General features: G+C 46.1%; 1 protein-coding gene and 1 pseudogene across 1 annotated transcript; both read right to left on the bottom strand.

The window, feature by feature from the left end:
• Nucleotides 1-519: 519 nt before the first annotated feature.
• Nucleotides 520-594, bottom strand: LOC125517766 (annotated as a pseudogene).
• A 3306-nt stretch (nt 595-3900) lies between these two features.
• On the bottom strand, nt 3901-11086 carry LOC125512309 (ABC transporter G family member 39). Its single transcript, XM_048677403.1, has 23 exons — nt 10202-11086; nt 9985-10105; nt 9773-9861; nt 9607-9691; nt 9314-9473; nt 9154-9230; nt 8974-9024; nt 8807-8897; nt 8407-8708; nt 8043-8324; nt 7484-7961; nt 7291-7394; nt 7051-7213; nt 6839-6961; nt 6648-6757; nt 6222-6554; nt 5838-6128; nt 5661-5744; nt 5439-5572; nt 5130-5357; nt 4866-5037; nt 4515-4769; nt 3901-4417 (listed from the first exon to the last, which is right to left on the bottom strand). Exons 1-23 carry the CDS (start codon nt 10552-10554, stop codon nt 4157-4159), a joined length of 4347 nt encoding a protein of 1448 aa, XP_048533360.1. The 5' UTR covers nt 10555-11086; the 3' UTR covers nt 3901-4156.
• Between the last annotated feature and the right edge of the window lie 813 nt (nt 11087-11899).

Raw genomic sequence — 11899 nt, 5'->3', positions numbered from 1 at the left:
ATGTTGCTGCTTGCCCCGGTGTTGGCATACCAATTAGTATCCACAACATAGGATTTTGCCACTGTGTCCGTCGTCTTCTTCAAGGTTACTGGTGGTGTTAGAAAGAGGTTATCATCCTTCTCTAGTAGTGGTACGCTTTGTGGCCTTCTTTGCGACAAATCTGGCACTTCTCTTCAGTATCACCCCCGTTGTTGCCTTGACATTCGCCTCCAACATGATAGCCGCTCCCACCCTGGTAGCCACCACCAGGATGACCACCGCTAGGATAGGAACCGTTGTTGCCTTGCTTCATTTTGGATTGGTAGCTGCTACTGCTACCACCATCAGGATCATCATAGTCACTGCCATTATTCCAGTGTGGACCCCAGTAGACGCCCGCCCCCCTTTGTTGGCATGATTGGTAGATTATTTTCCCGCCTAATTTTAGGCTTCAGGGTGCCCTTTTGCTACAATAAGTTTCCCGTACAAATTGCCAAGGGACAAGGACAACTAATTTGCATGACTAGTCATTGCAGAGATGGTGAAGACAGAAGGATTATAGTTGTTGTCCAGCCCCGCAAGGATTTGTGAGATCAGATCATCTTCATCCACCTTGTTCCCGATGGTTTCCATCTCATCTGCTATTCTTTTCATCTTGGTGAAGTATGCAGTCGCCGTCATCTTCCCCTTCTTTGTATTTGCGAGCAAGGTGCGAAGTTGAATTTCTCAGGCACGAGATTGAGACGAAAGCATCACTATAAGGAGCTTCCAAAGTGGTGTAGAAAATGTGATATGGGAGACTTGAGCGAGGATCTCTCGGGAGAGGGATCTTGATAAATCCAAATTTCATGCAACGGATTTGATACCTTCTTTGTGCCAGATTTATCCGGCTCCTGGACCTCCACCTCGTTCCGGTGGTGTCGTCGAGGTAACCAAACATCCTTGTGCCTCTGCTCTGCGGGGTACCTAAGCTTTCCAGAGAAGGAAATTATTTGGGTGAGGCACTCCATGACCTACTAACTCAAGGGATTGGTATATAACAGGAGAGATTTACGGAGGTCGGTTCAAGTTGTGCGAGACTTGATCCCTACGATAACTTACAAGAGATAGGATCAATTTGTACAACAACGTGAACTGGATTACATCAATTCCAAGATGAATACAACAACGTACACACATGGAAATACTGTATAGGTATTTCAACATCACATTTGCAACACTCTGAACATTTGTATGTTGTAGGATGAGATTATCCGACACGGTAATGGCCAAGTTGTAGGATAAATATTTGGCCTTCAACATTATTAGAATGTGTTGGAAAGCAACGACAAGTGGAAATCGAGGAATGATGACGCTCCTCCAATGCATGGGAAGTCATGGAACATTTTTCTTCCGAGATGGACGATGGTGAGGAAGATGGTGGTGATGGAGAGGAAAGAGTACCTAGAAGTCCCACTCCATCATCTAGGATGGGTTGGCTTAATGGAAGGAAGGTGTCAATGGAGATGCTCAAGAGATAAGGAGAGGTTGAGGCAATGAAAAATAAGATCGATGAGTTTATGAAGTCGGGGAATAAGTTACTGGATATACGACCCTTAGCTCGTTTGGCTGCAGTGTAATTAATGATTTAATTTGTTATGGCTTATCTTCCTATTATTCACTTGTTTCTTTCTTTCTACCACTAGGCCACAAGATTAAGATGCAAATATAATCCTTAATCTGATTAAATGCAATAGAGAAGTAAGAGACAATGTACTTTGATAATTATCTAAAAAATCCACTATCTATGACATGTCAAGTTAAGAGCCAGTACATTAGAGTAGTGTCGGTGCTACATGTTGTATATGATGTCAAGTGACATCACAAAAGTTGGATTAGCAGCACTAATACACCTATGCCTACGTATATGCATGTGTACAGGGAACATATCCAGTGATACAGATGTTTCCCATGCTACGATGCAATGACAACCAATGAATTCATATCGGACGAACAAGATTGGTGTGGAAGCACCCCTTATCTAATGTTTAGGAACCACCCTGAGAAAGTGAAATATTGCGAAGGGATGTTCTAGTCCATGGCACATTTATATTTGCATTCTTATATTTGGTCTTCTTCTCATTCCAGGTCCTTCCCCATTCTAGTTCCTTCTACCAAATCGCTTTCCTATGGAAACATGGAAGACGAGGAAGAGCGACCAAAAAGCACATGTACAATTTGAGCTATCTATTTCTGTTTTAGTCCAAGTTGATGTCCGTTTCTCCTTTTGTTTCTCAATCTTGCTCTTCAATGTCCATGTTACTCAAATGAAGGCGTGCATGCAACATAGATTTCAAATTCACATATTATGTAGTTGCTCCACTCGATGCGGTGATAGATCACGAGGACCTATGCGGGGACTGTGATATTGGTGTTGAATCTGTTTTGTCCAGGGCTAATAGGGATGCCTCTAGATTTTTTTTGTTTTCATCTAATTTTGACCAAATTTTAGGTATTGTTGGTATCCATGCCATAAAGTAGAAAAAACTGAGAAGTGAAGCATCTTTTAAGGGACTGTATAGAAAAGAACATCAAACGTTGCATCCTATCCCTTCATTTATGCTTTAACGGGTGCCATTGTTCCATGGCATGGTAGCATGGGCAGATCGGTAGCACCTGATATGCTCTTCACATATACATAGCTTTGACATCACTTGCTTTGACTCCTAGTAGCACCGCCACTGCATTAGAGTGATTCAAATCATGCGGTGTAAGGAACGGGTGGAAGGCAAACGAGGCGTCTGACGCCAACGAGTTAGGGCATGTATAATGGTGCTATCTTAGGAGTGCCATGTAGAATAAATAATGAGGTGGAGGAGAGAGAACTCATAAGAAAAGACTTATCTTCTCTTATTTAAGATAAGACAAGAAATGATATCTTAGCATAATATCTGTCACCACGTTTTTAGGTTAAGAAATGACTCATTGTAGACATCTTTTTTGTCATCTCTTAATTACATGCAAGACCTAAGATAAGAATATCTTATCAACCATTGTACATGCCCTCCCACGGAGTTGGAACGAAACATGTGCAATTTATCCCAAAAGGAAATGGGGCTGTAAAAAAAACCTCCCACGGGGGCTCGCGCGGATTCCAAGGCACCCTGCGGACTAGGAGCGGCGGCCGCCGGAGCCCGCAGGGGGGAGCCGGGTAGGGCCGGAAGGGGGAGCTTTCCTCTGAAGCAGACGAGGTTGAGGTGCTGCTGCGCCCGTGATGGAGGCAGGAGGATTCGATGTCGGTGGGATCGATTGGGTTGCAGGGGACCGCGACACTCCTTCAGGTAGTCCGTACTTAAATCTGCAGAATCTGGCGGACTTCAGTGGATGCCTGTTCTCAGAGTTGATTACCTAGTGTCGATTCTACCAGCATTAGTCTTATGCTACTATTTCGAATTCTTAGGGCTATGATGAAATCATGTTTGCTGCTCCAAAATTATCGAGTTTTAGTAAACAAAACAATTTGAGACACAATAGCCTGTTAGTTGTCGAAACAAGATAGTAACTGGATTTGAGAACCTCAACGATTGAAAATGTGAATACATTCAGCCAGATAGCAGCACCCTGTTAGTCGTTGAAATGCGAGTTTCTTCTTTTTAAGTTTCATTAAGGCTCTATTTTCTAAGTGCTATGATGATATTTAAACTGCCAAAACGTCTTACATTTGTTTACAGAGGGAGTACTTGTGAACGAGTAATTTATATGCTGAACACAAACACACCGCATCACCATTCACAAATCTTGATTATACCAGCAGTTTCCGAAGCTAGTTTTCACTGGAAATTTGTTTAGTTTCCCACAATATTCTTCGGAATTATATAAGCCAAGTCATCTTTTAGGCCATGTTAGTCGGTAATGGGCTTTTCGTAGGGAACATGTATCAACTGAACCAAAGATAGACAATCTTGCATAAAATATTTGAACTGTTGAACTTTACAAAATTACAACGGGCCCTTCTCTGATAGTTACAATATACAGTATATATACATAATTGAACTACTGATCTAAGAAATACGTTAATTGCCTAAGAAACGGATACCGAATATTCCGTCTCTAAACTTACTTTCCTGTGTTCCCTACTGCCAAGTGCCAACACTCTATTAGCTATAGCGAGATCTGAAGCTGTTTTCAGATAGCCTCTCTATCTTCTTTGGAAGTTCAAGACTTTGATGGAGAAGGCAAAAACGAAAGCGAAGAGAACAGTGAATCCTACAACACCGGCAGCCATAAAACCTACGTAATCATGCCTGAATCCAAAGAATCTGTGGATGAAAGCGTTCACTTGTTCCCCATCCTCCAGCGTAACGTCTGCAATGTCTCCATATTGTGAGGCAACAAGCCCGTAGAGTGTCCATGCCACCGGGCATGCCCATGAGTACCACCTCCACCATATTGGTATCCTCTGCAAGCCAGACAAGACACATATAGTTTAGCATCGGCAGTATGGAGAAAATGTACAGGTTGGTTCACTACAAATAAACCAGTCATGGGACACTTACTGGTCGGGGGACTAGGAAACCGGCAAAGATATTCCATACTGCATAGAATGCAGTTGCGACTATGGCAGCAATGTCGCTGTTTGGCGTCATGGCGACTGCCATCATCCCATAAAATGTGAAGTACAGGAAAGTGAAGAACATGAAGAAGATGTACCAAAAGAATTTGATAAATGCCCAGTCCAAGCCAATCAAGCTGTAAACAATCAGACCATAAATAATGGTCTGTAGGAAGACATGTGGGATCTCAATGAAAACCTGTTGAATGGTTAACATCATTAGATTTTGTAAAAAAAAAGTTGAAGGAGCAAAAGTTCAATCTTTTCGTTTCAAATATTCTGCAACGACCATTACCTGTGCAAAAGCATAGGGTAGAGCAGAGTACATGCCAGCAGCTTTTTCTCGGTAAAAAACTGTTCGCTCGACATCGACAATAGGTTGAACGCATTGGCCATTCTGAATTCCAATGAAAATAACTGCTGCATACATGGAACCCAAAGAATTGAACAGGTCCTGCCTCTTGCCGCTGAAAGTAAAGATGAAGTACATATAAGTTTCTTTCTCACGCTGTGTCATTATGGATCAGTGTCAGCTGGAGTTGTTAGCGAAGGTACTTACATTTTCTGTCCTAGGTTCAAAAAGATGGTGCCAAAGATGAGAGCGATAACCGTCGTGAAGAATATTCTAGTTGCAGTGTATGATGGATTTCTCCAATAGGACTTATGCTGCTTCCACAGGCAAGCAATGCATTGTGTGAAGAAGGACTGTGCATACTGTTTTGGGAAGTACAGGTCCGTCGATCCACGTGGAGGTGTGCTTAGGTCACTTATCAAAGCTTTGTTCCTCCTGACATGATGCATTTGAATCAGTGAAATGATGGAGAAGTATACAAACATACAGAAACAACGCTCTGAGACTGCAACATACCGGTATAGGTCAGAATTCATGTATACTTCGGCAAAGTTGACACCCAAGGCATCTTCCTGAGCTAGGGTGGTCACTTCTAACATCCAGGTTGCAGGGTTGTATCCATCCTTGATTTTCTTCACACCTTGTATTCCCTACAGTTGGGGCACCAAGCAAGGTTATCATGCATGCCATAAGCTGGAAATCGGGTGCTCTGTTCACCAGATCAGTAAGGAGCCTCACCTCAAAGTAATCGATCAGATGGCATGAGTTGTGCCCCAAGGGGCCGACATAAATTTCTTCTCCTCCCCGTTTCATCAGGAACAGCTGTAAATATTCAAGAATAACATGTGAGTTCTCACATGAGACAATCAATACTTCTACAGATCACACAATTTCCTTGTCCTTGCTGCAATTTACCTCATCAAAAGCTTCAAATATGTCGATGCTGGGCTGGTGGATGGTGCAGACAACTGTTCTTCCTGTGTCTACTGTGTTTCTGACCGCCCTCATCACGATGGCAGCTGCCCTTGCGTCCAGTCCAGAAGTTGGTTCATCCATGAATATGATGGAGGGGTTGGCAACAAGCTCAACAGCAATGGTGAGCCTTTTACGCTGTTCGGTGGATAAACCATTCACTCCTGGCAGTCCCACCAATGCTCCCCTCAGTGATGTCAGCTCGACAAGTTCCATGACTTGTTCCACAAACATCTGAATTCATGAAATGGACTCCAGAGATCAGTTGCAGTGTGCATATTAGATGAGCTACTTATGAACTAGCAGAATAAAGGTCATTCAACTTACTTGTCTTGCTTCTGAGTCTACATCAGGGGACAACCGGAGCCACGCCGAGTACACGAGGGATTCATAAACGGTGACATGTGGAGAATGGATATCATTTTGCTCACAGTAACCAGCAATCCGGGCAAAAGTGTCTTGGTTCTTCGGGTATCCAGAGATGCTGATGTCTCCTTCAATGTAACCGCCAGTTTTCCGTCCCGCCAACACATCCATCAGAGTGGTCTTTCCCGCCCCGCTGACGCCCATCAATGCTGTAAGAACTCCTGGCCTGAAAGCTCCACTAACACCTTTCAGGAGCACTAGCCGGTCTTCAGTAATACCTTTGTCTTTCATTTCCTGTCAAAGATTTGTGCATCACAATTAGTATCTGTCATTAGTGCCAGCTGCCGCTGCGTTGAACCCGGGATAGAACTTCTTGGTTATGCTTACCTGAGGCATGTCCACAGAATATCTGATATTGTCGAAGGTGATTGACAAGGGAGTAAATGGAAGTGCCATTCCCCTCTCCCTGGTGTCAGCGCCAGTGATTTCTCCTCCTCCTGCATTTGTTACACTTGTCACAATGATGCAACGGTGGAAATGTGTTCCTTGATGCAGTCTATGCAAGAATTTCTACTGACCGTTGGAAGGTGAATTCTGGGAATCGTTTCCAAGAAGCAGCAACTCTACATTTTCTCCGGTGCGGTTCACATGCTTCTCCATCAGTTCCTCTTCAGAAACAACATTTTGGCCCTTTCCAAGTGCTGTGGATAGAAGAAGGATGTCAGCGCCAACGTAAGATGTTAACGATGCGCGAATCAATGCATTTTACGGCTGGGGAGAAGGTACTCACGGTCAAGCAAGTCGAGGAACACAATGAAGAGTACATTGAAGAGCATGATGTACCCAAGTAAGGCACCAACACCGATCCAGTACCAGTTTGGATCGACAAAGATGCCGCGCGACTTCAAGACTTGTACGCCTAGCGTGTCATTGCTGTCTGTCGGATCAACAACCTGTGCAAAGATTGGCATTTTTTTTTATTATCTGTCTGAAATTCGACTGATCAAGGGTCCAGGAGACGCTGCATTACCATCCTCCAGCTATGCCCAAGGAACTCGTTCACCGCTATGGCGTTCTGGGCATACATCAGAGGGGAGCACCAGTAGCCCCAAATCCACCATGCCTTGATGTTATCTGCAGAAATGGAACTCACAACTCAGCATGATCTTCTTGACAGTTGAAACTGCATGAACAGAGGCTGAATGGAGGGAGATTCGACATACCTCTAGCTATCAAGAAGCCGCCGAGAACCAGAAGAACAAGCTGAGCAAACGACCCAAACGTGTCTGCAACAACCATATCCCTTCCTAATGCAGCAAGAACCCGGAAGAGACCCGATGCCATCTGGCTGATCAGCACAAGCAGCAGGTAATGGCGGAAGAACCTTTCGATGTTTGGATCGAAGCCAATGACATAGTAAGTCATGCAGATCCACACGGCACATTCCAGGAATGATATCGGGATCTTGAGCAGCCATGTAGGCAATCCATACGCCCATGATGGATAGAAGAGCAGGTCCCTCTGCTTGTAGAATATAGGCAGCTTTGCAATGCTCATGGCGAGCTCGGTGAATCCATTGAACAAATGCGTGACCAGGCCGAGGAACATCGCGCCCATGTAGATCACTCCATCCTCGACTGAGTCCCGGTGCATCTCCGTACGCAGGAAGACAGTCATTGCGATGGTCCCAAGGATTATGAGCTGGTACAAACACATAACATTCATCAGACATCACTATCCGAATTCAGAATTGAGGAAAATTTCAACAAGCGGGATGCATACCTGAACTATTTTAAAGATGTAAACAAACGAGTTCCTCTTCATCAGCAGCCACTCCCTAGAGACGCATGCCTTCAGAAGCTCCATCTTGCTGATACCGAACTTGGAAGTCGTGAGCGCAGCAGGGTGGTTCCTGGTTCGATCGAACGGCACCCTGAGCTCCGAGCCCATCTTACGGCCAACATGGAATGCTTTGAATGCCTCCGTGAAGTCGTTGACCGAGATGTATCGGTATGGCTCGTCACTTCGGCACCAGTACTGGTGCTGATCCTTCCTAGATGTTACCTGTGAATTCATGATAAACACGGTCAAATTTTGAGTTCCTAGTCCCAACGTGCAGCACAGAGAGCTCTTGTGTATCACATACTTCTTGCAAGAAGTCTGCAACACCCTTCCTCTCAGGGCATCTGAATCCGACGGCCTCAAAGAACTCAAGGACGCTTTCTCGAGGACCCTGGTACACGATTTTCCCCTCGGTGAGCAGAACAATGTCATCAAAGAGCTCGTATGTTTCAGGCGCAGGCTGAAGCAACGCGATCAATGCCGTGCCACCGAGGATGTGGACAGATTGCCTGAGGGAGTTGATGATCTGGTACGTTGTGGAGCTGTCCAAACCGGTGGAGATTTCATCCATAAACAGTGCCTTTGCTGGCCCGACAAGCATCTCGCCTATTTAAATTTCAATGATGTTAGAGATCTGATTTCACTGTCATGATCAAAAGGGCATCATTATGCGCATTTATTCCTTCACTGCATATTGCATATACCTGTGGTGACACGCTTCTTTTGTCCTCCTGAGATGCCTCTGATCATACCGTCCCCAACCATTGTATCTGCACAGATTTCCAGACCCAAAATCTGAACGAAAAATGCAAGTGTGTCAGCGGCATATGCATTTTTTTGGCTTATTTTTCATGTTATGTATGGTGCTCACTTTGAGGATGTAATCTGTGATCACGCTCTCTTGACCTTCCACAGAGATGGCCTGTTTGGATAGAGGAGCAGAATAACTTAGTAACTGTAGTTTGTTTCTATTTACTTCAGAAAGGCAATACCGTTTACTTCTAAATAAATAAGGTTCTTGATTCACAGTGTATATGCAATAACTGCTCACCTTCATGTAGACATCAATGTCAGGATCTGGCTTGATGTTGGCTTCTTTCTCCCTTCTTGAGAGTTCAGTAAGCATGTCTGCAATTTGAAACCACGATAAGAATCACTTTGCAATTTGTGAATAGCAAGATATCCCTTTTTCCAGCTCCCATGTCACTTACCGTAACGGGTTCCGACTCCTTGACATCTCGCAGAGAAGGCCAGTGTCTCCCTCACCGTCATTTCGCCGATGTGAAGGTCATGCTGCCCGATGTACGCTGATGTCCTCTGGGGGACAAATTCATGCATGTCATGCCCGTTGTAAGTCACTCTCCCTGACACCTGAACATTTCCAATTTTAAATTCATCATGTTACAACTTACATCTCTATATCTTCCCTGGTCATATTGCAAATTTCTGTATCGAACGAAAAACAGAGTACTCAGAATCACGAAAGGATGTGAAGATGGGGTACCTTGAGAGTTGAGTCCAGCTTCCCTGCCAGGGCCAGGAGTAGACTAGTTTTTCCGGACCCAGGGGGGCCAAGCAACAAGGACATTCTGAAGAAACTCCACACGATTAAAACATGGAAAGAACTGTGAGATGATGCAAAACAAACAGGCCCGTGACCTCTCGCTCACCTGCCGGGTCTTACGATTCCGCTGATGTCATGGATGATAGAGATGGGCCTCTTCCCGCTTGACACGATGCGCAGAGCACTCAGCACATTCTGAAGGATTGAAACAAACAAGGATCAGAAGCTGAAGTCGGAACCACTCGGCGTGAACTTTGTTGGGTTCTCCCATTCCATGACACTGAAGGATCATGAAGCTGCTGCGCCGAAGATGCATACCATGATTTTGTTGGAGAAGAAGTTGATGAACGTCGGGATTCCCCGGTTGCCGACGTAGGCCTCGGCGTCGATGTTGAGGTTCTGGAACCGCACCTCGATCGTCGGGTTCTCGATCCCAACCCTGCCAAGCACATCAAACATCAGCGCCCGTCGTGCCGAGAGAGAAATGGATGGACAGAGCTACAGAAGCGAGGTGATGAGCTGAGCTGAGACGCACCGCTCCATCCGGTCGCGGAGCTTGAGGAGGAAGCGCTCGTTGTCCTCCTCGGCGGTGCGTATGAGGCGCTCGATGAGGTTCTTCCTCTCGTTGAGGCCGAGCCCCTGGATGTCCACCTCCTGCCCGGCGCCGCCGACGCCGGCGACGGCGCCCGGGAGCAGGATGCCCTTGCGCATGCGGTCGTACGTGGGGAGCTTCTCGATGGCCGCCCAGCGCAGCGCCTCCTCGTCGTCCTCCTCCCTGGCCGACCGCCCGAAGGCGTCGCTCCTCCCGGACGTCCCCCGCCACGACGACGCCGTCCGCCGCACGCCGCTCCCGCCCCCCGCCGAGCTCCCCATCCTCACGATCTCCATCGGCCCCTCCTTCAGCCGCTAGCCGCCGTTGTTCGTGCTGCTAGCTGCCTTTATTCTTGCTTTGCTGATGCTCTCGTGGAAGATGCGCACGAGAGGGTTGGAAATGGCTCCTCAGTGGCTGATGACTGACTGACGGACTGTCTGAGGAGAAGGTGCCGGGGCACGAGCTATATATGCCCGCGCCCCCGCGCCGTCGGCTTGCCGGCGAACACGCGGTTTGCTGGCGCGATTAGGGCGTCGTGATCGAGAGTACGACTACGTACCAGGGTGGCGGGCGTGGAATCGCATGGGTCCTTGTCGTTCGGCTCTAGTCTCTAGTCGGTCTAGGCTCGAGCGTGCATGGTTTGACCCGCCCAGCGCATGAACGGCTTGACCCGTTCAGGTCGCCTCTGTCGGACGGACGCTGCCGTCCAGCCCGGACGCGGCGTCCACCCGTGGCCGTCCATCGGTGGATCGGAGGGATTCTGTACGGAGATCAGGGAACTGGACTTTCAAGCCGGCGGGCCGGCCGGCTGTGTGGCGGTGGCTGCTGCAGGTAAACGTCGGTTAGGTGATGCTTGTTTGTGACGTTGGCTAGCCACTCTCTTGATTTCACATTACTAGAACGAAATGATTCTCAAACATGTATTATCACCAAAGTTAATTTTCACAAAAGTGACCTTCACACTATTCATGTAGATGATGATGTAGCTACTAGTTGCTTTGCTTAGGTTTTCTGTTGTCAACTTGGCTCCTTCCCTTTTAAGAATTTGGGTGTGCCCCTCCATTTAAAAAAAAAAACTTAAAAAGGAGACATACAACCTATTATTGACAGAATTATTGAAGACATCTCTGGTTGGTTAGACAGGAATCTTTCCTATAGGGGTAAACTTATCCTCCTCGACACGTGCATTGCTAGTATTCCTACTTACCTTATGTCTATCATGAAGTTTCGTAAGTGGGCCACTGATGCCATCACTTCCCAAATGTCTCATTTCTTCTAGGGCAAATTGGGCAATCATCATAAGTACCATCTTGCTTGTTAGGGTTTAATCTCCAGAAGAAGAAAAAAAGAATTTGGGGGTATGGGTGTCCCTAATCTTAGGGATTTTAATTTGGCAATGTTGGCCTTTTGGAGTAAGAGATTGTTTGATGGTAGACCCAGTGATTGATAAAACTTCTGGAGTATAAGTATGCTACTGACAAACCACATTTTGTCGGACAAACCTAGACAGGGGTCTCCTTTTTGGAAAAGTATCTCTTGGGTTTTTGCTTCTGCAAAAAAGCTTTTACAAGTGGAAGATTGGTGATGGGCAAAGTATCTCCTTTTGGCATGACATTTGGCTTGTTAATGCTTCTTTGGAAA

The sequence above is a fragment of the Triticum urartu genome, chromosome 6 (genome assembly GCF_003073215.2).
Source record: "Triticum urartu cultivar G1812 chromosome 6, Tu2.1, whole genome shotgun sequence".
Classification (NCBI taxonomy): Eukaryota; Viridiplantae; Streptophyta; class Magnoliopsida; order Poales; family Poaceae; genus Triticum; species Triticum urartu.
This window is presented reverse-complemented; position numbering and strand designations above follow the sequence as displayed.